General features: G+C 47.5%; 2 protein-coding genes and 1 pseudogene across 9 annotated transcripts in view; all 3 read left to right on the top strand.

Annotated features, from left to right (window-relative positions):
• The window catches only part of LOC105550294, a 931,651-nt pseudogene that overhangs the window by 433,691 nt on the left and 471,107 nt on the right, over positions 1 to 26,853 (top strand). The window lies entirely within an intron of this gene.
• On the top strand, positions 37 to 7,272 carry PEX11B (peroxisomal biogenesis factor 11 beta). 5 transcript variants are annotated; one of them, XM_011995170.1, is made up of 5 exons: positions 37 to 336; positions 1,151 to 1,266; positions 1,950 to 2,151; positions 6,085 to 6,525; positions 6,916 to 7,272. In XM_011995170.1, exons 1-4 carry the CDS (start codon positions 281 to 283, stop codon positions 6,488 to 6,490), a joined length of 780 nt encoding a protein of 259 aa, XP_011850560.1. In that variant the 5' UTR covers positions 37 to 280; the 3' UTR covers positions 6,491 to 6,525; positions 6,916 to 7,272. The 5 variants fall into 5 exon arrangements, with proteins under 5 accessions (XP_011850560.1, XP_011850563.1, XP_011850559.1 ...); XM_011995173.1 differs by having other exon boundaries at positions 37 to 332; positions 6,085 to 7,271; XM_011995169.1 differs by having other exon boundaries at positions 6,085 to 7,271.
• Positions 8,449 to 26,501, top strand: ITGA10 (integrin, alpha 10). Of its 3 annotated transcripts, XM_011995174.1 has the most exons (30): positions 8,455 to 8,677; positions 10,595 to 10,706; positions 10,906 to 11,015; positions 11,229 to 11,320; positions 11,542 to 11,656; positions 13,258 to 13,385; positions 13,867 to 14,015; positions 15,099 to 15,249; positions 15,441 to 15,606; positions 15,741 to 15,814; positions 16,038 to 16,182; positions 16,390 to 16,538; positions 16,776 to 16,919; positions 17,060 to 17,263; positions 17,909 to 18,039; positions 18,760 to 18,926; positions 19,023 to 19,165; positions 19,530 to 19,643; positions 19,849 to 19,934; positions 20,101 to 20,242; positions 20,415 to 20,507; positions 20,667 to 20,743; positions 20,895 to 20,984; positions 21,374 to 21,458; positions 21,630 to 21,743; positions 22,022 to 22,102; positions 22,337 to 22,450; positions 24,074 to 24,169; positions 24,435 to 24,548; positions 24,846 to 26,501. In XM_011995174.1, the coding sequence occupies exons 1-30, from the start codon at positions 8,626 to 8,628 to the stop codon at positions 24,909 to 24,911; spliced, it is 3,504 nt and encodes a 1,167-aa protein (XP_011850564.1). In that variant the 5' UTR covers positions 8,455 to 8,625; the 3' UTR covers positions 24,912 to 26,501. The 3 variants fall into 3 exon arrangements, with proteins under 3 accessions (XP_011850565.1, XP_011850564.1, XP_011850566.1); XM_011995175.1 differs by lacking the exons at positions 10,906 to 11,015; positions 11,229 to 11,320; positions 11,542 to 11,656 and having other exon boundaries at positions 8,449 to 8,677; XM_011995176.1 differs by lacking the exons at positions 10,595 to 10,706; positions 10,906 to 11,015; positions 11,229 to 11,320; positions 11,542 to 11,656.

Below are 26,853 nucleotides of genomic sequence, written 5' to 3'. Positions count from 1 at the left end.
CTGAATATTTAAAGAAGAATGTGCCGCTGGAGGCGTGCTAGGGAGTGGTGATCGTCTGATAAGGAGACCCTGGGACAGAGACACACACAATAATACGCAGATGTAGGCTCAAAAGACACGCGTTTCGCGTCCTGAAATTCCGCTTCGAGGGCCAGCTCCACTCGCTTTCTTTTCTGATATTGTTTGTCCCTCGCGAGGCACCGTTGGGTCCCGCAGGAGGCGTGACTAGGGGCGGGAAGTGGGGCGGGAGCGGGGCCGCGGAGCCTGGGCTACCGCTGTCATGGACGCCTGGGTCCGCTTCAGTGCTCAGAGCCAAGCCCGGGAGCGGCTATGTAGGTGCGGCCCGAATAGGAATGGGGGTGGGGCGGGGGAGGGATGGGCAGAGGAAGACTCTAGTGAGGCGAAGTCAGTTCAGGCTATAGGGGGGTCAAGAAGGGTCAACTCTGGCTACGGGGGCCCGAACGGACCGTGAGGTGCAGATTTGAGCCGCTGTTGAGGAGATGATTCCTTTCCGCTCGCGGAAGAGATGGGGAAACTGAGGCATGAGTGGGTCAGCGGGGAGGCCACTCAGGGTTGCTGTGTCCACATAAGACCGACAGTGTTCTCACTGAGCGGTGATGGAATGAGGAGCATTCACCCCACGGTGGATAGCCCTGGACTCTGCCCCCAGAGCTGAGGAGGCACTCCCAGTTTCCATGTCCCCACACCGTGCTGTCATTCGGGAACTCCTCTGCGTCCATCCTGGCGTTTGGTCTCCATTCAGCTAGAGGGCCTTGAAATCTCTTAGTTCACCTATTCTGAGGAATAAAATGCCTTCCAACTGTCTGCCTCCCCTCATCGATCACATACATGCTCACGCTGATGTGCTTGTGATGGACCCCTGCGCCCTGCACTGGCCCCTTCAGGCCTCATCATTGTCAAATCTCTTATTTGCTCAGCATTCAATAGTGCTCCCCACCCCTTTCTAGACTCTTTTTTCTCCTTATGCCTTTTCCTTCCTCTGACCTGGAGAAATGGTGAGATATGGACATGGAGGAGGAAGGGGAGTGGTCTCAAACTGGGAAAGGGGGAAGTCTGTGCCTTTTGGAGGATAATTTTGAGCGGAAGGTAAGGGAGGTCTCCACCTTACCTTGCCTGCCCTCTCCTCTAGGGCCGCCCAGTATGCTTGCTCTCTTCTTGGCCATGCGCTGCAAAGGCATGGAGCCAGTCCTGAGTTACAGAAACAGATTCGACAGCTGGAGGGCCACCTGAGCCTTGGAAGAAAGCGTAAGTAACTCTGTCTTTCCTTTTATCCCCCAACCCTTCCTCCATCCCCAGCTCTCCTTCCTTGGTCCCTCCTTCCTGTACCCTCTCTGCCTGTTCTTTCTCATTTGGCTCTGCACTTACCCTCTGCATGCGTCAAGTTGAGATAAGAGAGCAGGGGTACGGAAGTAATTAGGAGGACTGGAGAGAATGGGGCAAGTTTGAGAAAACTAAACTGGCACAAAAATTAAATTTGAAATTGAAAAATGAAGTGTTTCTGCTCTTTATCTTTTATTTTTTTTGAGACAGAGTCTCTCGTCCAGGTTGGAGTGCAGTGGCCCAATCTCGGCTCACTGCAACGTCTGCCTCCAGGTTCAGGCAATTCTCCTGTCTCAGCCTCCTGAGCAGCTGGGACTACAGGTGCCCACCACCATGCCGGGCTAATTTTTGTATTTTTAGTGGAGATGGGGTTTCACCATGTTGGCCAGGCTGGTCTCAAACTCCTGACCTCAGATGATGCAGCCACCTCGGCCTCCCAAAGTGCTGAAATTACAGGCTTGAGCCACCGCGTCCAGCCTGTTTCTGCGCTTCAAAAAAATTGTTATTATTATTGCTCAACTTTTGCCTTCTTGCTTTCTCTGTTTCTGTTTCTTGCTATCTGCCTCTCTACTTACAAATCCTTGCTTTCCCTTTCTAATCTCCACAAGTTCTACGCCTGGGTAACTCAGCAGATGCCCTTGAGTCAGCCAAAAGAGCTGTTCACCTATCAGATGTTGTCCTGAGATTCTGCATCACTGTTAGTCACCTCAATCGAGCCTTGTACTTTGCCTGTGACAATGTCCTGTGGGCTGGAAAGTCTGGACTGGCTCCCCGTGTGGATCAGGAGAAGTGGGCCCAGCGTTCATTCAGGTTTGATATCATTTTCTCCTTCAAGATTTTTTTTTTTTTTTGGTAGTCTGTATATTGCATAGCTTGTTTTATATGAGGGAAAGATCTCTTAGGATCTTTCCACTCAAGTCTTGATCAGTCACTTGGCTTCCAGTCTTCAGTTAGATCTTAAACTATTGGAGAATATCAAATGGGGGGAGATGGAAGACAGATGATCTTCCATAATGAATGACTAATATTGTGCAAGGTAAGATATTATATCACTTTAATTGTGCTTCTATACCACAGGTTATTCCCCCTCACTACCTGCTTACTCATTCATTCCGAAAATATTTGTTAGATGCTTACTGTGGGGCAGGGGATAAAGCAAAGAGCTAAACAGGTAATGTGCCGATGTGCCTGCTCCCATGAAACTTCCAGTTTAGTGGGGGAATTAGATACTACAATGAATAACTTCTCATATATATTTGTGGGAAAGTATGCGGTATTATGAAAGAATATCCCAAGGGGAGCTAATTTAGATTGAAAAATCGGGAAAAAACTCTTTGAGAAAGCAATATTTTAGTTCAGACCTGATGTCTGGGTAGGAGGAGTTAGACAAAGCCAACAGTAGCAGAAAAGACATTTCCAAACAGAGAAAATAGCACATTCTAAGTAAGGCTTTGAACTAAGACTTCAGGAAATTAGAGAAATAGAAAGCCAGTGTGATTGACAGTATTGAGTCCATCAGTTCAAATTTGAGAGGTAGATAGGCACCAGACCTTTCATACAGGGCCTTTTAGTTAATGCTTGTTTTATTTTATCCTACAATGGAACATTATTGAAGGATTCTGAGCAGGGAAATGACATGATTCAAATTGTGTTTAAAGGACATCTGTTTCTGAGATGTTGAAAATGGATTGCAGGCCAGGCGCAATGGCTCACACCTGTAATCCCAGCACTTTGGGAAGCCGAGGTTGGGGGATCACGAGGTCAGGAGTTCAAGACCAGCCTGGCCAACATGGCAAAACCCCGTCTGTACTAAAATTACAAAAATTACCCAGATGTGGCGGCGGGCACCTGTAATCCCAGCTACTCGGGAGGCTGATGCAGGAGACTTGCTTGAACCCGGGAGGCAGAGGTTGCAGTGAGCTGTGATCGTGCTATTGCACTCCAGCCTAGGTGACAAAAGCAAGACTCCATCTCAAAAAAAAAAAAAAAAAGAAAAGAAAAGAAAATGGATTGCAGTGGGACAAGAGAGGAGGAAATGCCCTAATATGAGCAAGAGATGACGTTGGCTTGGACAAAGGAGGTAGCTGACAATGAAGGTAGAGAGAAATACAATGTGGGAGTAAAATTCCCTAACATACTATCTGTATTTGTTTTTTGTTTTCCTATGATTGTACTTTTTCGTTATATTAACCTTGCTTTTCCCTTCATCTTTCTCAGTGATTTACAACTATAACATGGCTTATGATGTATGAGGGGTGGGAGCAGAGGCATGGCTGGAGCACTATGGAAAAGCAACTCCCTAAAGGAGTCTATATGTTATATTTATTCATTTCATCCAACAGATACTTACTGAGCTCTTACCGTATGGTAGGCATCAGTCTACATACAGGGGTACAGTGGTTAAAGACAAACAAGGCCTCTGCTCCTCTGGAACTTACCTTGTAATGGGATGAGATAAACATAAACAAACAATAAATTAAAATATCAGATACTGGCAAGTGTTATGCAGGAAATTAAAACAGGGTTATGGAGTAGAGAGTAACTAATTCAGTGCTTTAGATTTAGGGAGAAGGGAAGGCCTCTCCGAAGAGGTGATATTTAAGCTCATACCTGAAAAGCAAGAAAGAACTAGCTATGTGAGGATTTTGGAGGGAGAATATTCCAGGTAGAGGGAATAGGTAGTGCAAAGGTCCTAAGGCAAGAACAAGCATGATGAAATTAAAATGTATAAAGAAACCAACATGGTTAGAGCATAATGATTGAAGGAAAGAATGATACAAGGTAAAGTTAGAGGGGTAGGGACCAGATGTTGAGTCCTGTAAGCCTCTCTAAGGTATTTATATTTTATTATGAATGTGATAGGAAGAAAACCATGACGAGCTGTGTTTTTTTGTTTGTTTATTTGTTTTTCTTTTTTTTTTTTTTTGAGATGGAGTCTTGTTCTGTTGCCCAGGCTGGAGTGCAATGGTGCAATCTCAGCTCACTGCAACCTCCACCTCCCAGGTTCAAGCAATTCTCCTGCCTCAGCCTCCTGAGTAGCTGGGATTACAGGCACGTGCCACCATGCCCAGCTAATGTTTGTATTTTTGGTAGAGACAGGGTTTCACCATGTTGGTCAGGCTGGTCTCGAACTCCTGACCTCATGGTCCGCCTGCCTTGGCCTCCCAAAGTGCTGGAATTATAGGCATGAGCCACTGCGCCTGGCCAACCATGGAGCGTTTTAAGAAGGGAAGTAATGATGTGATTTATGTTTATGCTAGCTACTATATGAAAATAGATTGTTGGGGGTGGGACAAGAATGGCCACAGTGAGAACAGTTAAAACACTAAAGCAGAAGTCCAGATAAGAGATGTTAGTGGCTTAGAGTATGGCGGTGGGGTGTGATAGAGAGATGTGGTTGGATTCAGGATATACTTTGAAGGTAGACGAAGTTATTGAGTACAGACCACCATTGTCAGATTGGATTGCAAATAAAAAACATGGATTTTTTTACTGAAGAAATTTATAATTTAACACATTTGGCAATTACTTAAACCTCTGGGCCACTTTTTTTTTTTTTTTAAAGAAATAGGGATTGGATTTAGATCACCTTTAATATGTTTGAGTCTCTGAAACAACTGAAATTTGTCCTTTCAAAACAAGTTTGCCTTGTTATAGGTCAAGTAGAGAGAGAGAGAGAGAGAGAGAGAGAGTGTGTGTGTGTGTGTGTGTGTGTGTTGCCAAGTGGAAAATGAAGTTTGAGATTGACCTTGGAAGATTTCATGATGCTCATGAAGTTTAAAACAGGATCTTAAGGTGCACATAAAAATGTACTAGTTATAGAATGGTGGGAGGACTTTGTTTCTTCATTTTTATTGGGACATAATTGACAAATATAAATTATATATATTTAAGGAGTTATAGCTCGATGTTTGTACATGTATGTTATGACGTGATCACCACAGTCAAGCTAATTAACATATCCATCACCTCACATAACTACCTTTTTTCTTTTATGGTAAGAACACTTAAGATCTACCCTCCTGGCAAATTTCAAGTATACAATACAGTATTGTTAACTGTGGTCACAATGTTGTACATTAGATCTCCAGAACTTATTCATCTTGCGTAACTGGAACTTGTACACTTTGACCAGTATCTTCCCATTTCCCCCACTCCCCAACCCCTGGCAACCCCCATTCTATTCTGTGTCTCTATGAGTTAGCCCTTTTTTTTTCGATACGGAATCTTTCTTTGTTGCCCAGGCCGAAGTGCAGTGGTGAGATCTTGGCTCACTGTAACCTCTGCTTCCTGGGTTCAAGCAATTCTCATGCCTCAGCCTCCCGAGTAACTGGGATTACAGGCGCTGGCCACCACACCTGGCCAGTTTTTGTATTTTTATTAGGGACCGGGTTTTGCCATGTTGACCAGGCTGGTCTCAAACTCCTGACCTCAGGTAATCCACCTGCATCGGCCTCCCAAAGTGCTGGGATTACAGGCATGAGCCACCACGCCCGGCCTTATTTTAGCTTCCACCTGTAAGTGAGATTATGCAGTATTTGTCTTTCTGTGTCTGGCTTATTTTGCTTAGCATAGTGTCCTCAAGGGAGGACATTTCTGATAGGGGTAATAGCATTCACTTTACTTCTGATGATCTAATGTGTAATCTCTTTGTGCTACAGGAAAAGAAAATGTGAAAATGTGATGTTGGATATGTTAAGTAGGTATCCATGCCTTTACTGACCCTTTTGCTCTGTGTATCAGGTACTATTTGTTTTCCCTCATCATGAATTTGAGCCGTGATGCTTATGAGATTCGCCTACTGATGGAGCAAGAGTCTTCAGCTTGTAGCCGGCGACTGAAAGGTTCTGGAGGAGGAGTCCCCGGAGGAAGTGAAACTGGGGGACTTGGGGGACCAGGGACTCCAGGAGGAGGTCTGCCCCAGCTGGCTCTGAAACTTCGGCTGCAAGTCCTGCTCCTGGCTCGAGTCCTTAAAGGTCATCCCCCACTTCTGCTAGATGTGGTCAGAAATGCCTGTGATCTCTTCATTCCACTGGACAAACTAGGCCTCTGGCGCTGTGGCCCTGGGATTGTGGGGCTTTGTGGCCTCGTGTCCTCCATCCTGTCTATTCTCACCCTAATCTATCCCTGGCTACGACTCAAGCCCTGACCTTCTGGTACAGGATAAGGAGGGGACCTGAATTGGTGAGATGGAATCTTAGATCGTCCCCCATGTACCAGCCTCATTTGAATTCTACTCTTTGGTTAAAGTTAGAAATTCAGAGATTTAGGGGTGGAGGAAGAGCTTTGGGGAAGGTGAGGTAAGGAAAGGTGACTCGTGAAGTTAATAGGATGTCTCTAATTTCTAGATGTGCCTGAGCTTCAGTTCTTTTCCTCTGTCTTTGTCTGTGTCTCTCTTGAATGTATTTACTTTGTGTCTGTTAAGTCTATTTAAGGTTCTGTGTCTATGCATCTCTCTCTTTTTTTAACCTTCTTATTCCTCTATCCAGGGATTTAATCAGCAGAATTACTTTTTGGTAGGGGAGGTATAAGGTTTGGTCTGTAAGGTTCTAACTGCCTTCTTTTTTCTCACAGAGGTGGCTTATGGCAGATTTTTCCTCCTTCAAACTCCAAACATAATTTTTAATACTATGTGCCAGTGGACTCTTCCCTCATATCTCTGCAGCACAAGTGGTTGGATGTTTCCTCTTCCTCCCTCATGTCTACCTCACCAGCCTCGCTCATGATTTGGCCCTTATCCTTCCTTGTACACATACCTTCAGATTTCTGCTTACACTTTGATTTCAGAGCTTTATTCCCTAGTCTGTTCCCTAGTGTAGCATCTTGCTGTAAATCTTGTACAATGATTCTGTGTAAATAGCTGTGGCCTATGCCAATAATGAAGAGCAAGCCTTTCAGGTAAGCAAATTAAAGTTCAGTTTGCTCATCAACGTTTAGTCTGGTCCCTCATTTTTTGGTCATTTGAGGCCCCTATTCCTGTCACTGTGGTTTGGGTTTTTCTTGGGATTAGCCACTAATGTCACCCACATTATTTTTATTGAGCACCTACAGTATGTAAAGCAAAATACTTAGTGGGCATCCAGAAATCTAAGAAGCTCCACACTCCCAACTTTAAGAAGTTGATAACCTAGCTGAGGAGTTGGGGTGGCAGAGGGGTGGTCTAATACTAAAGTTATTGTCCTGGCTCCACAAAACACATCTCATACCAGTTGATATATAACCCCTCTAAGAAGTAGAATGCCATATGACAGCATAGGCTAAGAGCCAAGAACAGAACTCAGTGGTGTGGGGCTGGTAAGGATTTGGAGCTGTATCTTCACATGTTGGGACTCCCCTGGGTGGGTAGAGAAAATGATACCACTGCTGTCAGCTCTTTCATTTTCCATATTCCAGGTTGAGATAAATAAGGTTAGGAAGTAAAAAGAATCTATCAGCCAGGTGTGGTGGCTCACGCCGGTAATCCCAGCACTTTGGGAGGCCGAGGCAGGTGGATCACTTAAGGTCAGGAGTTCAAGACCAGCCTGGCCAACATGGTGAAACCCTGCCTCTACTAAAAATACAAAAATTAGCCAGGCATGGTGGCGTGTGCCTGTAGTCCTAGCTACCTGGGAGGCTGAGGCATGAGAAATGCTTGAACCCAGGAGACAGAGATTGCAGTGAGCCAAGATTGCACCACTGCACTGCAGCCTGGGTGATAGAGTGAGACTCTGCCTTAACAAGGAAAAAAAAAAAAAAAAAGAATCCGAACCTATCTCCTATCCCCGGCCAGGTGCAGTGGCTCACTTTGGGAGACTGAGGTGGGAGGGTTCCTTGAGTTCAGGAGTTCAAGACCAGCCTGGGTAACATAGTGAAACCCTGTCTGTATTCTCAATATAAATAATTTGTCTAAAGCTTTTAGATAAAAGTTTAAGATTCTTTTCTTATAAAAAAGAATCCATCTCCCACTCCTGTTCCAAATTTGAGGAAAGCATTATTGACCTGGCAACAACAAACAGTAGAAAAAAAGAAATAGCAGAAATGAACAAAAAAATATATTCTCTGGATATAGAGATGAGGCCTCCAGGGGGCAGCACCAAGGCAGAGAAATAGACTAAGATGGCTCAGTCCTTTCCTTGGTCTGGGGCTCCCCACAGTTCCCCACCGTCACTCCTCCCATTCCTTCCAACTTTATTTTTAGCTGCCATTGGGAGGGGGCAGGATGGGAGGGAAAGTAAAGAAAACAGAAAAGGAGAGGGACAGACAGAGGCCAGAGGACTTCTCATACCGGACAGAAACCGATCAGGCATGGAACTCCCCCTCATCACTCACCTGTTCTTGCCCCTGGTGTTCCTGACAGGTGAGGGAAGTTAACTTCTTGGTTTCTGGTGGGAATGGAAGATACATAGATTGTTTGGAATTGGGACCATTAGAGTTAAAATTTCTTTGGGATTTAGGAAGCGAACACTGGTTCTACATTTCTTGTTGTGTGTGTCTGTGTCCTTGTGCATTTTTATGCCCTCACATATGACTGTTTCAATATTGAGACTGGCAGGGGCTAAAGCTGCCTAGGACCTTGTGTAAGATTTGTATCTAATAATAATCATTATAATTATTATTTTTTAAAGATAGAGTCTTACTTTGTTGCCTAGGCTGGACTGCAGTGGTGCAACCATATAGCTCAGTAGTCGGGACCACTAGGTGCGTGCCACCACACCCAGCTAATTTTTTTTTTTTTTGAGATAGGGTCTCACTCTGTCACTCAAGCTGGAGTGCAGTGGCATGATCATGGCTCACTCTAGCCTCAACCTCCCAGACTGAGGTGATCCTCCCACCTTGGCCTCCTGAGTAGCTGAGACTATGGGCATATGCTACTACGCCTGGCTAATTTTTTTTTTTTTTTTTTTTTTTTGTAGAGACAGAGTTTTGCCATGTTGGCCAGGCTGGTCTTTAATTCCTGGACTCAAGCAATCCGTCCTCCACAGCCACCGAGAGTGCTGGGATTATAGGCATGAGCCAGCATGCTTGGCTGAGATTTGTATCTAAATATATAAAATCTTCATCCTAAGCCCTATAGGAGTAAGGAGACAAAAAAGAAATGTGATGTGACCTTCCATCGCTAGTCTGATTCCTATTATCCCCTCCCTAACTTCTTACCCTTGGTGGTCCCTGGGGCCTGAGGCATAACTGACTAACTATGTGGTCAGAACTCTGGGTTTATCTAACCAATGAGCTGCAGTTTCTAGTCATACAGCCCTGCCAGTTTTCTGGATGCAGAACTGCTCACATACAAAACACCTTTCTGAAAATGAGCATGGTTTGGGATGAAGCTACAGCCATTGGTAATGGTGGGGGGTAGCCTGAGAGGGGTTGCTTAGAAGTACAGAGCAAGACATAGTTGGGGAAAGGACCATAGGAAGGACAAGAGGCCTGGAATTTTTCCTTGCTAGTGCCCTGTAATCATTGTTTCCTAAAATATCAGCTCTGATTTTTAAAGGCATTGGGGTCAAAAGGGAAGATCAGCCAGGGTCGGGCACCTTTAGAGTGGGCTGAAGACTGAGGAAACCATGGAGGTCGGCGGTGGGGGAGTGGGGAACAGTTGGGAGAGTAGATGAGTTAAAAAGGAGGCAGGTTGTGGGAAACTTCAGGGTGATGGGACCCTTGGCAAGGATGGATGGCAAACTATGTGTGTGGGCAGGCGGGTGGCTCCACCCAGTTAATTACCACTGAGATTGCCAAGGCTGGAATCAACCAGAGACCTAGACATTGGAAAAAGACAGTGCGAGTGTCACAATGACCCTGGGAGTCAGGAAGAGACAGAGAAGGAGAGAGCCAGACGTGCGGTGCTTCTTAGCTTCCTTTCATTCCCCCTATCTTGGGGAGAATTGGAAGCAATGGTTGTTCTGGGGATACAGAAAGGCCCTCTCCCTCTTTTGACCCTCACAGTTTGTTGAGGAGTGTGTGTGGGAGGAATGTTGTGGAAAAGAGTAACTTGACCTTTTCAGACATGTCTGTGAATGAAATTTCAGAGGTGGGAATGGAAATACAGCTGTACATCAGCATGGCAGAGGGCCACAGGTTAGGCATCTGGACACAAACACAGGAAGGGGATCATCTTTGCCTGGGGCTCTGAGCACAAGACACTGAGAGAGGCCAGAAAAGCTTATGAGTGAAAAAGCAGGCAGGCAGAGATTAAGATGCTCCCTCACAGCTTCTCTCTGGCTGTGCCTCTAGCCATTCACTGCTTCGTGCTAACCTTATGATCCTGGCCCCACAGGTCTCTGCTCCCCCTTTAACCTGGATGAACATCACCCACGCCTATTCCCAGGGCCACCAGAAGCTGAATTTGGATACAGTGTCTTACAACATATTGGGGGTGGACAGCGATGGTGAGGAAGAAACTGGAGTGCCAGGGGACTGGGACTGCAGTAGTGCTAACAAAGGGGAGGCAAGATAGATGGGACTCTAAACTAATCTGGCCTTTTGAAAGTGGCTGGTGCTCTAAACTTGCCACCTCCATGCTTTTTCCCTTTGGCCTATGTCAAGGGTCATGTTCGCCCTATGCTTATATTCACATCCTCTTCCCAGGATGCTGGTGGGCGCCCCCTGGGATGGGCCTTCAGGCGACCGGAGGGGGGATGTTTATCGCTGCCCTGTAGGGGGGGCCCACGATGCCCCATGTGCCAAGAGCCACTTAGGTAAGAAGATGCCTGACCCTTCTCCTAACCCCTGACTTTGATGCTCTAGAAGCTTCAACTCCCTATACCTCAGCTTTTTCACCCCTAAAATCCACATACTCCCTGTCCCCAATCTGATACCAATCCCTGCTCATTCTCCTCCAAAATCACATGAATTCAAGCACCCTGTCTATGACACCATGATCTCATTCTCTTCTGCCTCCTTCCAACCAGGTGACTACCAACTGGGAAATTCATCTCATCCTGCTGTGAATATGCACCTGGGGATGTCTCTGTTAGAGACAGATGGTGATGGGGGATTCATGGTGAGCTAAGGAAAGGGTGGTGGCAGTGTCTCTGAAGGTCCATAACAGAAAAAAGAGCAGTGTGGTAAGGGAAAATGGTCTGTGTGGAGGGGCCAAGGAGTTAAAAACCTAGAAAGCAAGGTAGGTAATGTCAGGGAGTGGTCTTCATGCCTCCTTCAACTGGGAGCATGTTCTGAGGGTGCCCTCCCAAGCCTGGGAGTAACTATTTTCCCCATCCCCAGGCCTGTGCCCCTCTCTGGTCTCGTGCTTGTGGCAGCTCTGTCTTCAGTTCTGGGATATGTGCCCGTGTGGATGCTTCATTCCGGCCTCAGGGAAGCCTGGCACCCACTGCCCAACGTGAGCCAGAGGAAGGCTGAGTACTTAGTTCCCAGAAGGGGATACTGGGTGGGAAAAAGATGGGGCAAAGGGGTATGATGCCTGGCAGAGGGCCTGCATGGCTGTCCTCATTGCTACCTAATATGCTTGCAAAAGCTCCATGTTTCCTGACAGATTAGAATTCAGACTCCTGCCCAGGTATGGTGGCTCACACCTGTAATCCCAGCACTTTGGGAGGCCAAGGTGGGCATATCACTTGAAGTCAGGAGTTCCAGACCAGCCTGGCCAACATGGTGAAATCCCATCTCTACTAAAAAAATACAAATATTGCTGGGTATGGTGGCTCATGCCTGTAATCCCAGCACTTTGGGAGGCCGAGGCGGGCAGATCATAAGGTCAAGAGATCGAGACCATACTGGCCAATATGGTGAAACCCCATCTCTACTAAAAATACAAAAATTAGCTGGGCATAGTGGCGAGCGCCTCTAGTTCCAGCTATTCGGGAAGCGGAGGCAGGTGAACCGCTTGATATAGGGAGGCGGAGGTTGCAGTGAGCCGAGATCGTGCCACTGCACTCCAGTTCTGGTGACAGAGTGAGACTCCGTCTCAAAAAAAAAAGAAAAAAAACCCGCAAAAGTTAGCCGGACGTGGTGGTGCATGCCTGCAATCTCAGCTACTCGGGAGGCTAAGGCAGGAGAATCTCGCTTCAACCCAGGAGGTGGAGGTTGCAGTGAGCCAAGATTGTGCCACTGCACTCTAGCCTGGGTGACAGAGTAAGCAAGACACCATCTCAAAAATAGTAATAATAATAACTCGGACTCCTTATCAAGAGTCCATGATCTGGCCTGGCACAGTGGCTCATGCCTATAATCCCAACATTTTGGGAGGCCAAGGCAGGAGGACTGCTTGAGGTCTGGAGGTTTGAGACCAGCCTGGGCAACATAGACCCCATCTCTACAAAAATAAAAAATAAAAAAATTAGCCAGGCATGGTGGTGCATGCCTGTGGTCCCAGCTACTCAGGAGGCCAAGGTGGGAAGATCGTTTGAGCCCAGGAGGTCGAGGCTGCAGTGAGCCATGATTATGCCACTACACTCCAGCCTGGGCAACAGAGTGAGACTCTGTCTCAAAAACAAACAAAATGTTCTCTACCCAAATGCCTTTCCTAATATTCTCTTCTCCTTAAATATTTTCAGTCTTTACTATCTTCTTAGTTGCTACCATGTTTCATTCCCCACCATCAGAACCAATCTGCTTTTGTTCCCCCACTGTACAGAGTCATGCTATGTTCCTACCTAGCATTTAATTCCTTCTTGTTTTTTAGAGCATTGTATATATAAATTATATATATATAAATGTGTATATTTGTGTGTTTATATACCTATATATACATATATACACACATATATACATTTATATATATACTTACATACACACAATTACTAAAGATTACTAAAGGGATCTTTTATTAATTTCTACACTTACACAGAGCCTGGCACAGTACCTTCTTTGCATGTAAGAAGTGCCTTATAAATGTCTAAATTGAACGTGTCCTCCTGTGACCTCTTTCCTTTGTTGCCCCCAGCTCAGTGTCTTCTACCTCAGTTTTCCCCTTCCTTCTAGGCTGCCCAACATACATGGATGTTGTCATCGTCTTGGATGGCTCCAACAGCATCTACCCCTGGTCTGAAGTTCAGACCTTCCTACGAAGACTGGTAGGGAAACTGTTTATTGACCCGGAACAGATACAGGTAAGAGAAAGCAATATGAGCTGGGCGCAGTTGCTTGTGGCACCTACTCAAGAGGTGGAGGTGGGAGGATCCCTTGAGGCCAGGAGTTCAAGACTAGCCTGGGCAATATAGTGAGACCTCATCTCTAAAAATATGAAAAAAAAAAAAAATTAGCCAGGCATGGTGGCATGCACCTGCAGTCCCAGCTACTCAGGAGGCTGAGGTAAGAGATCAATTGAGCCCATGAGTTTGAGGCTGCAGTGAGCTTTGATCACACAGCTGCACTCCAGCCTGGGTGAAAGAGTGAGACCCCATTTCTTAGAGAGAGAAAAGCAATATGGATGGGCTTGGAAGGGGAGAGAGAGAGAGAGAGGGGATAAATGTAGGTGTTATCTTCAGTAGTATCCAGGTGTTCATCTCTCCTCTTCTTACATACTTTCTTCTTCCTCCTCTCCCCCGATCTCACATACATACATTTCTTTTGAATGCGCTTTATTCCCAGGTGGGACTGGTACAGTATGGGGAGAGTCCTGTACATGAGTGGTCCCTGGGAGATTTTCGAACGAAGGAAGAAGTGGTGAGAGCAGCAAAGAACCTCAGTCGGCGGGAGGGACGAGAAACAAAGACTGCCCAAGCAATAATGGTGGCCTGGTGAGGCACTGGGAAGAGAGGTGTGGGAGGCTAGAGCAATGAAGCCTTAGAAGAGTTAGGGCAGGGCTGGGTGCGGTGGCTCCCGCCTGTAATCCCAGCACTTTGGGAGGCCGAGGCGGGCAGATCACCTGAGGTCGGGAGTTTGAGACCAGCCTGACCAACATGGAGAAACCCCATCTCTACTAAAAATACAAAATTAGCCAGGCATGGTGGCACATGCCTGTAATCCCAGCTACTCAGGAGGCTGAGGCAGGAGACTGTCTTGAACCCAGGAGGTGGAGGTTGCAGTGAGCCGAGATCATGCCATTGCACTCCAGCCTGGGCAATAAAAGCAAAACTCCATCTCAAAAATAAAATAAAATAAAATAAATTAAGAAATAAAATAAAACTTTCCCTTTAAAAAAAAAAAAGAAAAAAAAGAAGAAGGAGAAGTTAGGGCAGGTTTGGAGTGCAGTGTGTATATCCCAAGATGTCTTGCATACTTTCTTTGTATGTACACTAATGGTACACAGAGGAAAGCTAAGTGGGCTGTCACTGCACTCCCTCTCACTACATTTCTACAAAGTGTCTATGTCTGTGTCTTTCCATATTTCACAGACAGAAGTATCTTTCTATCCCTCCACTGCAACAGTGATCCTGGCCCACAGGTTCTCCACTACTAATGTCCTAGCCCACGTTCCAAACATGATCCAAAACTCATCTCTAGGGGCACAGTGGTAAAATTGAAACAAAACAAAACAACTCATCTCTGGGAGGAGTCCCTGCCCAGACCATTCTCTTCTGTTCTATATTTCCTTAATATTTGTCCTCCCAAGTACAGTATTTGTTGAATGAATCTGAGTGTATGAATGTTGTACTTATTTAGATTGATAAGCTACTCTGTATGTTCTATGACATTCAAACATTTGAGCTCTCATTCCATGCCATCTGCATGTTAAATACTCAAGAAATGGCCTAAAAGGCAAGATGCCTGACCTCAGTGAAGTGCTGATGTTAAATCCTGTGTGTGTGTGTGTGTGTGTGTGTGTGTGTGTGTGTGTGTCTGCACACATCTGATCACACCTCACTCCTTTCTCTTCTCAGCACAGAAGGGTTCAGTCAGTCCCATGGGGGCCGACCCGAGGCTGCCAGGCTACTGGTGGTTGTCACTGATGGAGAGTCCCATGATGGAGAGGAGCTTCCTGCAGCACTAAAGACCTGTGAGGCTGGAAGAGTGACACGCTATGGGATTGCAGTGAGAATTCACCCTGGATCTGAAAGAGTTGGGGGGTGGCAGGGGGGCAGTGTCTTGTGAACTGTCCAAGTACTGGGAACTTGAGGAAAACAAGGGCATTAACTACTTCCCAGACTTCAGCCACATCATGTTAGCTGGCTGTGTTCTGTGCCAACTCTAACACCTCATTCCTTGATCTTATGACCTCTTAGGTCCTTGGTCACTACCTCCGGCGGCAGCGAGATCCCAGCTCTTTCCTGAGAGAAATTAGAACTATTGCCAGTGATCCAGATGAGCGATTCTTCTTCAATGTCACAGATGAGGCTGCTCTGACTGACATTGTGGATGCACTAGGAGATCGGATTTTTGGCCTCGAAGGTGAGGATTACTCTGGAGAAATGGACAGGGCGGGAGAAGTTCTGGAGTGTGGGTGGGGCTCTGGAGTGAGTTCAGTAGGTCAAAGGGGAAACTGTCTTCCCCTGATATTGTCTCAATATTTTCTCACGACTAAGGGTCCCATGCAGAAAATGAAAGCTCCTTTGGGCTGGAAATGTCTCAGATTGGTTTCTCCACTCATCGGCTAAAGGTTGGACAGATTGACCCCTTCATGACTTCTCCCATTCTCTGACTCAGATAACTTCAACCACAGGGCCCTCCAGATTCCTCCTTTAACCAGCCTCCATGCTGACCTTCCCATGCCTTTCCAACTGAGCCCAGCAGACCCTCAGTGATCTTTTCACTCCTAGAATGTTTTTTTCCCTTTATTCCCCACTGTCTTCTCAGTGACTCCATCTGCTTCTGTCCCACAGGATGGGATTCTCTTTGGGATGGTGGGGGCCTATGACTGGGGGGGCTCTGTGCTATGGCTTGAAGGAGGTCACCACCTTTTCCCCCCACGAATGGCTCTGGAAGACGAGTTCCCCTCTGCATTGCAGAACCATGCAGCCTACCTGGGTGAGTAGCAGAGTTGCAGAGGACTTGCAGGGTAGGGGAGGAAATACATCCCTAGTTGCGGGGTATGAAATACTCCCTCTTAACTCATGAGGTTTCTCACTGACTTCTTGCTACTTCCCTTGGGACCTCCCGCTGTGCCTTTAGGGAACCCCCTACTCTGGACCCCATCTTCTTTTCCTTTACCTCTGTTACTTTGCTCACTTCTAGGTTACTCTGTTTCTTCCATGCTTTTGCGGGGTGGACGCCGCCTGTTTCTCTCTGGGGCTCCTCGATTTAGACATCGAGGAAAAGTCATCGCCTTCCAGCTTAAGAAAGATGGGGCTGTGAGGGTTGCCCAGAGCCTCCAAGGGGAGCAGGTAGGGCATCCAAGGAAGGGTGGGACCTTTGGATTCCCAGGGACCTCCGGGCTGTTGGGGAGGAGTGTGAAGTGGGTAAGAGAGAGGCCTGCAAAGTCTGTGCGGAATTCTGGTTGGCAGAGTCTGTCAGGGATGTAAGGAGCAGACTGGCAGGCTGGTGAGTGCTTCCCACTCAGTCCACTTGTCTACAGTCACCTTCCCTTTTCTCTGGGGTCATCATCACCCACCATTCCCCAGATTGGTTCATACTTTGGCAGTGAGCTCTGCCCATTGGATACAGATAGGGATGGAACAACTGATGTCTTACTTGTGGCTGCCCCCATGTTCCTGGGACCCCAGAACAAGGAAACAGGACGTGTTTATGTGTATCTGGTGGGCCAGGTGAGACTTGCTGGGACCCCCTGCCCTGGACTTGCGTTGTGGGGGTGGGGGAGGAAAGGAGGGAGGGTGTACATATTTGAGGGTTTGCTGAGAGGTTGGGGCTGCTGGATTAGCATCTTCTATCTTCTCTCCTCCACCAGCAGTCCTTGCTGACCCTCCAAGGAACACTTCAGCCAGAACCCCCCCAGGATGCTCGGTTTGGCTTTGCCATGGGAGCTCTTCCTGATCTGAACCAAGATGGTTTTGCTGATGTGGCTGTGGGGGCACCTCTGGAGGATGGGCACCAGGGAGCACTGTACCTGTACCATGGAACCCAGAGTGGAGTCAGGCCCCATCCTGCCCAGGTCAGGAGTACCCAAATAAAGCAGGGGCATGGTTGTAGGAAGAGGAGTAGGGGGATGCTCTTTGCTTGTCAATAGTCCCCTTGGCTTGAGACCCAAACTGAACAAGTGCTTTTATTAGTAGGCAAAAACATACGGTAGCGGGGTAGAATACAGGTTGCTGAACTAAGAACTCCTGAACACAGGCAAGTTTCTCTTATTCCCAGGACTGATGGGAGGATTATAAAGAGCAAGGCATGGCTGGGCGCGGTGGCTCACGTCTATAATCCCAGCACTTTGGGAGGCCGAGGCAGGCGGATCACCTGAGGTCGGGAGTTGGAGACCAGCCTGGCCAACATGGTGAAACTCTACTAAAAATACAAATAGTTAGCCGGGCCTGGTGGCGCACGCCTGTAATCCCAGCTACTTGGAAGGCTGGGGCAGGAGAATCGCTTGAACCTGGGAGGCGGAGGTTGCAGTGAGCCAAGATCACACCATTGCACTCCTGCCTGGGCAACAAGAGTGAAACTCCATCTCAAAAATAAAAAATAAAAATAAATAAATAAACAAATAAAATAAATAAAGTAAAAATAAAGAAAGAGCAAGGCAGGAGGCCTGAGAAACTAGGTGTATGGGTCCCTGCCTTAGTCTCCTCTCTCTTCCTCTCAGAGGATTGCTGCTGCCTCCATGCCACATGCCCTCAGCTACTTTGGCCGAAGTGTGGATGGCCGGCTAGATCTGGATGGAGATGATCTGGTCGATGTGGCTGTGGGTGCCCAGGGGGCAGCCATCCTGCTCAGGTGAGGGGTCCCAGCTCAGGTAGCAGTGGACAGCATAGCATAGCTGTTAAAGGCAAGGTCCTTAAAGTCACAGACTGAGATTTGGGTTTCTTGGTCAACTTACTCTGTGCCTTCATTCCTAGTTTAAAAAATGACAATAGTAATAGTACCTACCTTATAGGTTTATTGTGAGGGTTAAATGAGATAATCCATATAATGATTTTAACACAGTGCCTAGCATATAAGTGCCTATTGACGTGAATCTAGGGCCGGGTACAGTGGCTCACACTTGTAATCCCAGCACTTTGGGAGGCCAAGGTAAGAGGATCATTTGAGGCCAGGAGTTCAAGACCAGCCTGGCCAACATGGTGAAACGCTGTCTCTACTAAAAATACAAAAAATTATCTGAGCATGGTGGTGGGCGCCAGTAATCCCAGCTACTCGGGAGGCTGAGGCAGGAGAATCACTTGAACCCAGGAGGCAGAGGTTGCAGTGAGCTGAGATCACCCTACTGCACTCCAGCCTGGGCCACAGAGTGAGCTCCATCTAAAAAAAAAAAAAAAAAAAAAGATCAATGACATGAATCTATTATCTTACTTCTGTCAGAGGGCTCCCGGGGAGGGTGACATACGCATTCAGCCCCTCCTTCTTTGTTTTGACCATGGAGAAGCAAACACTGGGCTTGCGCTTCTCAAGGGCTTACCTCCTACTGATAGAATTTCTTTTCCACACTGTTCCCAGCTCCCGGCCCATTGTCCATCTGGCCCCGTCACTGGAGGTGACCCCACAGGCCATCAGTGTGGTTCAGAGGGACTGTAGGCGGCGAGGCCAGGAGGCAGTCTGTCTGACTGCAGCCCTCTGCTTCCAAGTGACCTCCCATACTCCTGGTCGCTGGGATCGCCGATTCTGTGAGTGACTAAAGCGCATCACAGGCAACTCTCAATTCCTTGCCTGCCTTCCTCACTAGACCCCTTTCCACCCTCACTCTTGCTTCCTTCATTCAGACATGAGGTTCACAGCATCACTGGATGAATGGACGGCTGGGGCACGTGCAGCATTTGATGGCTCTGGCCAGAGGCTGTCCCCTCGGAGGCTCCGGCTCAGTGTGGGGAATGTCACTTGTGAGCAGCTACACTTCCATGTGCTGGTAAGGAGAGGGTAGGAACTGAGAATGAGGAGAAGTCTGGGTCAGAGGAGGAATTTCAGCTGGATCAGCAAGAAAGCCAAAGCCGGGAAAATGAGATGATTCAGACTTTGGAGTCAGGGCTGATCTGGGTTTGAATCCTAGCTGTGCCATTTACCACCTATGAATTCTGGCAAGTCCAACCCTCAGTTTTCTTGTCTGCAAAGGGGTGATAATAATAATAACTATATCATAGGAGTTGTATTAAAATTAAATTTAGTAATACAGTTAAGATCTTAGGACAGTGCCCAGCACACAGAAAATACTTCATAAGTGATCACTACAATTATCACATGATCCTTGACTCTGTGACTCTGTTTTCCTTCAGGATACGTCAGATTACCTCCGGCCGGTGGCCTTTACTGTGACCTTTGCCTTGGACAATACCACAAAGCCAGGGCCTGTGCTGGATGAGGGCTCACCCACCTCTATACAAAAGCTGGTCAGCAGTGCCATGCCCTGCCCCTTGCCCCCAACACTGCCCTCTTTCAAGAGAAAAGGGAGGGAGAAGACATGAGATCATGGTGAAATCTGACCTGGGATCCTCGAATAAAAATATGCCCACTTTTGTCTTTTCACTTTTCCCCTATTCTATTCCTTTCCTCCTTGCTTTCCTCTCAACCCTTAGGCCCTTTCCTTTCTTCCAGGTCCCCTTCTCAAAGGATTGTGGCCCTGACAATGAATGTGTCACAGACCTGGTGCTTCAAGTGAATATGGACATCAGAGGCTCCAGGTTGGATGGACATGTACTGGGCAAACCAGGGTGACCTGAGACAGACTGGAAGGGACTCGAAGGGAGCTGGGGGTAGGGGGTTGTTTCTTACCCATGATAACGAAAGTGAGACTTTTGGCACTCTCCTCCTTCAACTCCTGGTCTCTCCCTCATTCATCATTCCCAGGAAGGCCCCATTTGTGGTTCGAGGTGGCCGGCGGAAAGCGCTGGTATCTGCAACTCTGGAGAACAGGAAGGAAAATGCTTACAATACTAGCCTGAGTCTCATCTTCTCTAGAAACCTCCACCTGGCCAGTCTCACTCCTCAGGTGCCCTTGGAGGAGGGGGTGTGGGAGAAGGAAAGAAAGGAGGAGGAAGAAGGTTGGGGTACTGGCCTCAGCTGTGAGGTGTTCTAGAGAATGGCTCAGTGTTTAGAGGCTGTGGGTAGGACAGCAGTTGCAGCCCCAGCTCCAGCTTCCATCTCCATTCCCCTGCCCTCAGAGAGACAGTCCAATAAAGGTGGAATGTGCAGCCCCTTCTACTCATGCCAGGCTCTGCATTGTGGGGCATCCTGTCTTCCAGACTGGAGCCAAGGTGAGTTGGGGTCTAGGATGAAAAGGAGGCTCTAGGAGGGCAGAGGCTGGGATCTGAGGGTCCTGGGACTTCAGGGAAGGAGGCACACAAGGGCTCCTGTTTCTCTGTAGTTGTTCCATGAGAAAGACTCTACCATTACCCTGTGTCCCCTGCCCCTAGGTGACCTTTCTGCTAGAGTTCGAGTTTAGCTGCTCCTCTCTCCTGAGCCAAGTCTTTGTGAAGCTGACTGCCAGCAGGTGAGAATGAGGGAACTTTCTTCTAGACCTCTCCTCCTACTGAGTCTTGACTGGAGGGGTGGGGAGGAACAACACTGATTCCTCTATTAGCAGAGAAGGGTGTCTTCTGAGGAGAGGTTGAGATGTGAGCCTCTCCCCTCTGACCCTACAGTGACAGCCTGGAGAGAGATGAAACCCTTCAAGATAACACAGCCCAGACCTCAGCCCACATCCAATATGAGCCCCATCTCCTCTTCTCTAGGTAGGCCCAGCTTCTAGGTGGGACCCAGTTTTCACTTCACACGCATACCCTTATGCTGCTTCCCTCCCTTTCCATGTGCCTCAGTGTTTCCCAAAACCCAAGCCCTTGCGGTTGCTCAGTCTTTTTGCCCTTAATCCTATTCTTACTTTCCTAGGTATAAGGTTTTGCCAGGCCTTGGGCACTGGAGCTGGGATGAGGGGATGTGGGATGTAGCCACAAAGCTTGCATTGTCTGTGTCATGTTCTACTTCTGTCTTCTGCATGTACCCCCATCTCTTTATCCATGTGCTGGCCCTGCCTCCTCTGAATCCATGTCTGTGTGCTGATCATGTGCCCCTGTGTCTGTGTCATGGCTGTGACCATGTACTTCCTGACTTGGTGTTCACACAGTGAGTCTACCCTGCACCGCTATGAGGTTCACCCATATGGGACCCTCCCAGTGGGTCCTGGCCCAGAATTCAAAACCACTCTTAGGGTGAGAAGCTGGAGGGGTCTTGGCATGAAGGGGAGGTGGGAGAACAGCAGCTTTGTGGGAAAAGGATTGGAAGGGTCTCTCTTGGATTTTAATGGTATCTAGGGTGAAGGGGAACAGATGAGGAAGGGCCTTCCATCTCCCACTTCTTACTATTCCCAACCTTCCTCTTAGGTTCAGAACCTAGGCTGCTATGTGGTCAGTGGCCTCATCATCTCAGCCCTCCTTCCAGCTGTGGCCCATGGGGGCAATTACTTCCTGTCACTGTCTCAAGTCATCACTAACAATGTGAGTCTGGTCTAGGAGGGCATGGAGTCCTGCCCCCTTGAGCTGGTGGACTCACTGAAGCTGGACACCAGACCAGCTCCCTATCTGTTGGGCTGCTACTCTTGGGGCTCCTCTCTCTGGGGGGGGGGGTGGCTTTCTTTTCACACATGTGGCTTATTTGGGAGAATAAAAAGGGATTATAAGGGGAAGAACTGCAAGGTGTGGGTATGTTCCAGCTCAGCCTTGAGTGGCTAGCCCCACCCCATCAGGAGAGTCTTTCAAGTTGGATCTTCCCCTAGGCAAGCTGCACAGTGCAGAATCTGACTGAACCCCCAGCATCCCCCGTGCATCCAGAGGAACTTCAACACACAAACAGACTGGTATGAATCACAAGGGGGTGTCGGAGTGGGAATGCAAGTGGAGTTGGGTGCCCTGGACAAGGGGGTAGGAACTGGAGCGGAGAGGAAGGGATCTTTCCACCCCAGGGTCTGATCTGGAGTGGGAATGAAAATGGAGTCAGGTGCCTTGGGACAAGACTGTGTGAACTAGAGGTGGGGAAAGAGGATCTTTCCACCACAGAGTCCTGATCTGTCTGTCTCTCTCTCTTCTGTTAGAATGGGAGCAATACTCAGTGTCAGGTGGTGAGGTGCCACCTTGGGCAGCTGGCAAAGGGGACCGAGGTCTCTGTTGGACTATTGAGGCTGGTTCACAATGAATTTTTCCGAAGAGTAAGCCTTTCCTTTTCTACTACTCACCTCTTTTGCTCCTTTCTGGAACTTTAGCATAGGTTTTGGAGGTAGACAGACCCATGTTCAAGTTTCACTTTTGCCTCTTACTAGCTATTTGACCATGAGCAAGTTATTTCATCTCCCTAAGCCTCTTTTTCCTAATCTCTAAAAGGGGAAGATAATACCAATTTCATGGGGTTGTTATAAAGAATAAATGAATAATGAGCTGGACATATGGTGAACACAAGTTATTATCCTTGTATTTTCCTCCACTGACCATTCCTTAGTGCTGTATCAATCAACATTTACAGGATACCTACATTTACTCAGTTAATAATCCATCAAGTGCCTATTACGTAAAAGGCCCTGTATTAGGCTGACACTGAGGAGAATATCTCCAACATTTAGCCCCCATGCCTAACTCATTGTAGGTGCTTAATATATTTTTGCTAAATGAATGAATAATTGATATTACATGCAGGATTTGTATTGGGGAGCAGTGGGAAGTAAGATTGTATAGGCGAGAGGGATCTAGATTATGAAAGGCCTTTGAATCCAGGGAGAAATTGAACTTAATATGACAGGTAGTGAGGAGTCAGTGTGAGTTCCTCCTGGGCAGGGAAATGGCATCTTAATTGTAATGGCATTTGGCACTAAGGTTGATGTGCTTTCCCATATCTACCTGGAATAACACAAGATCCCTGGGATGTCATCATAATGTTTTAGGGAAGTTCAGTCCAATAAACCATCCTTCTCCAAGTCTCTTTGTCCTTCTTTGGTATCTTTTTTTCATTAATCTATTCATGCTTTCAACAAAGATTTATTAAGAAACCACTACATGGCTGGGCGCGGTGGCTCACGCCTGTAATCCCTGCACTTTGGGAGGCCGAGGCAGGCGGATCACGAGGTCAGGAGATCGAGACCATCCTGGCTAACACAGTGAAACCCTGTCTCTACTAAAAATACAAAAAATTAGCTGGGTGTGGTGGCGGGCACCTGTAGTCCCAGCTCCTTGGGAGGCTGAGGCAGAAGAATGGCGTGAACCCGGGAGGCGGAGTTTGCAGTGAGCAGAGATCGTGCCACTGCACTCCAGCCTGGGTGACAGAAAGAGACTCCATCTCAAAAAAAAAAAAAAAAAAAAAAGAAACTGCTACATACTTGGCACTGTGCTATCTACTAGGCACCAAGGACACAAAAGTTATTAAGGCACAGCCTTTAACCTGGAGGATCTTATAGTTCAGGAGTGAAAGACAGAAGTAAATACCAGGGTTGGTGGGAGTTAGGAAGAATCATTTCCCTAAATCCCAGAGGGGATGACTTCTAAACTTCAATCTAAAGGAGGGGTAGAGGTCAGCCAAAGGAAAGAGAAGTAGAATGCATTTCAGATAAAGTACCAGATGTACTGACTGTCCTTGGAAAACAAACAGCAGCAGCAGATGTGACCAGGGGTTTTCCATCTATTATCCTTCCTCTCTTTTCCCATTGGTCTTCAGCCTTTTCTTCTAGTCTTGAGAGCCCTTGAGGTTATGTCTCTCGGCCTCAACTTTGCTATTGGGATTCTAAACAACTACATCACCTGGTGATGGCTCATTTTAAATGTCTTCCTATCCACTTGTTCCACAGGCCAAGTTCAAGTCCCTGATGGTGGTCAGCACCTTTGAGCTGGGAACCGAGGAGGGCAGTGTCCTACAGCTGACTGAAGCCTCTCGTTGGAGTGAGGTGGGGCCGCAGACCGAGTTTGAGAGCTGTGAAAATAATGATGATGGGTATGGGATAGGGCCACCCGTGGGCTTTTCCAGAACGAAGGCATCTCCATCAGGTAGCAGGATCCTAGTGTTCCACTGCCGCCATTCCTGCCTCAGTTTCTTTCTTTTAAGTAGAAGGAGGTTATTTATTCTATTTAGGGGCTGGCTTTGGTATAGTGTGAGATGAGACTAGTTGGGTTACAGAATGCATGTAGAAAACTACTCTTCTCTCCATACAGAGCCTTCTGGAGGTGGTTCAGACCCGGCCTATCCTCATCTCCCTGTGGATCCTCATAGGCAGTGTCCTGGGAGGGTTCCTCCTGCTTGCACTCCTTGTCTTCTGCCTGTGGAAGGTAAGCACTGCTTTAGTAGGGAGTGTGGAGCATGCTGCCCATGAGTTGAAGAATTCTTGATTATAGCAGAGAGAACATGATTTGTGCTGGGCAGCTAAGCAGGCTGTGGATGTCATGCCCAGGTCTCCTTCACTGTACCCCACAAATGTTGGTTAAATTCTCCTAAGCCAAATAAAATAAATTTGAATTCCATTTTTGGAAACAGAACAAAAGTGAAGATCTCAGATAAGCCTGAGAGCTACTGGCAGGGTTCCCAGTCTAGGCATTTGGCGATGACGCTTATCTTTTCCTCTACAGCTTGGCTTCTTTGCCCATAAGAAAATCCCTGAGGAAGAAAAAAGAGAAGAGAAGTTGGAACAATGAATGTAGAATAAGGGTCTAGAAAGTCCTCCCTGGCAGCTTCTTCAAGACACTTGCATAAAAGCGGAGGTTTGGGGGCTCAGATGGGACAAGAAGCCGCCTCTGGACTATCTCCCCAGACCAGCAGCCTGACTTGACTTTTGAGTCCTAGGGATGCTGTTGGCTAGAGAAGAGGCTTTACCTCAGACAAGAAGAGCTGGCACCAAAACTAGCCATGCTCCCACCCTCTGCTTCCCTCCTCTTCATGATCCTGGTTCCATAGCCAACACTGGGGCCTTTGTTTGGGGTCCTTTTATCCCCAGGAACCAATCATTTTTTTGCCTAGGTGCCTGACTCCTTTCAGATTCCCTCTTAATCTTCCCTCACAGTTTGGAAAGGATAAGAGTTATCTTCCTCGATTCTTCCACCCTCTCACCTTCCTGCCTGTTCCCCACTCCACAGGAGGGAGCTGACGTTGGCTTGAAAGAAGTAAAGTCAACATCTGCTGCTTTCCTGTGGACTCTGGTGATTCATAGAGCCGGATGGGGAGAGTCAACAGGAAAAAAGGAGGGAGGAGGAAAAGCCACAAGAGACATTCTGTACAATTCCAAGGAACAGAGAAGCCTTAGACAGGCAACTGCCATCCCCCCTGAAACCTGAGACCTGTGGTGCACTCGCCCGCCCTCAGGTGTTGGTGAAACAGAGCTGCCCCCAGGCTCGCTGGGCATAGGCTTCCTGATTCCAAGCCTTTTCTGGGAGCAAAGCCAGGGCCTGGTGCCTGATTTTCTGTAGCCAGGAGCCCTCAGGTGGCTGGAGCTGGAAAAGCAGGGAGGACTGGGTGTACCTAGGCAATGTTTTCTCTGCTTCTTTCAAGTCTTATACTCACTCTTGAGCCCTCCTTAGGGCCTGCTTAGAAAGCAGACAGGAGAGAGAGTCCTGCTGCTTGATGATGGGAAATGCTTTCACTTTACCAGCTTTGGGAAGCAGCAGCCCCGTGGGATCTAACGTGAGGGGTCTGCATTAAGAAGCCTTCGAGGGTGGCATGGGACTGTGGGGAGCAAGCCCTTACTTGCTCAGCACTGGTTATGTAGCACAAATAGCTCCTAGGAAAATGTTTCTGGGGCAACCCTATAGAACCTTGGTCATATTTTGCAGAGTTTCTCTGGTGGAATCAGTTTGCCAGCCCTTGCTTGATGTTTAGCGGAAATCTCCAGGTTAATTTCTATCTCTGACCCCTCCCCAACCCACTCCATATTTGGGTCATGGCCAGTAAAGGCAGTTGGAGTCTCATAGACAACTGGGTAACTTATATTTCTTTGTAATCAAGACTTGAGATATCGAAGTCAGTTATTGATCTCCAGAGTGCAGCTCTGAGAGCCTTTTGAAGAATCAGCACTCATTTAGAGCTGAGAAGAGAGAAGACCTGATTGGGTGGTTGACTAGCAGTCACAGAACCTGTCCTCCCAGGCTGTTCCTGAGGCCTGACCACGGTGTTTATTTTGGCATGTCTCTGGCCTTCTGCAGAGGCCCACCCTCATGGGCATTGTCTCTGTTTCCCAGCAGGGTGGACAGTATATCAGATGGTCAGAACAAATAAAGTTCAGTGTCAAATGACCTTTGGCTCTATATGTGTTCCCTAGGATATAGACTGCTCAGTAATAGTGAGAGGTAGATACTTGTTTTGCCTGGGACTTTACAGAATGGAGTCCCTGGAAGGCAAAGTTAAGAAGTATTTTAAATGTTTTCTGTGGCTCTCCCACAGGAGATGTATTCTAGCCTCCTGTAATTCTCACCTGCTTAAGTGACCAGAAAGTATAAAGGTCTGGGAAGCACAGAGGCTTGGATTGAAATCCTGTCTGCCATTTATTAACTATATGGCCTTCAGCAAGTCATAACTTCCCTGAGGCTCAGGTAATAATAAGAGGCTGTGTATTACAGTGGTGAACAATGAGGGCAGATTTGGGTT

Source organism: Mandrillus leucophaeus, unplaced genomic scaffold (genome assembly GCF_000951045.1).
Source record: "Mandrillus leucophaeus isolate KB7577 unplaced genomic scaffold, Mleu.le_1.0 Scaffold475, whole genome shotgun sequence".
In the NCBI taxonomy this organism is placed as follows: Eukaryota; Metazoa; Chordata; class Mammalia; order Primates; family Cercopithecidae; genus Mandrillus; species Mandrillus leucophaeus.
This window is presented reverse-complemented; position numbering and strand designations above follow the sequence as displayed.

Excerpts from the sequence above, each read along its gene's own strand:
- PEX11B (XM_011995170.1), top strand. The coding sequence starts at position 281 with ATGGACGCCTGGGTCCGCTTCAGTGCTCAGAGCCAAGCCCGGGAGCGG. Across the intron at positions 337-1,150 it reads GCCCGGGAGCGGCTATGTAG|GGCCGCCCAGTATGCTTGCT; the intron begins GTGCGGCCCGAA and ends CCTCTCCTCTAG. Across the intron at positions 2,152-6,084 it reads TGGGCCCAGCGTTCATTCAG|GTACTATTTGTTTTCCCTCA; the intron begins GTTTGATATCAT and ends TCTGTGTATCAG.
- ITGA10 (XM_011995174.1), top strand. The coding sequence starts at position 8,626 with ATGGAACTCCCCCTCATCACTCACCTGTTCTTGCCCCTGGTGTTCCTG. Across the intron at positions 16,539-16,775 it reads AGAGCCTCCAAGGGGAGCAG|ATTGGTTCATACTTTGGCAG; the intron begins GTAGGGCATCCA and ends ACCATTCCCCAG. Across the intron at positions 24,549-24,845 it reads TTGTCTTCTGCCTGTGGAAG|CTTGGCTTCTTTGCCCATAA; the intron begins GTAAGCACTGCT and ends TTTCCTCTACAG.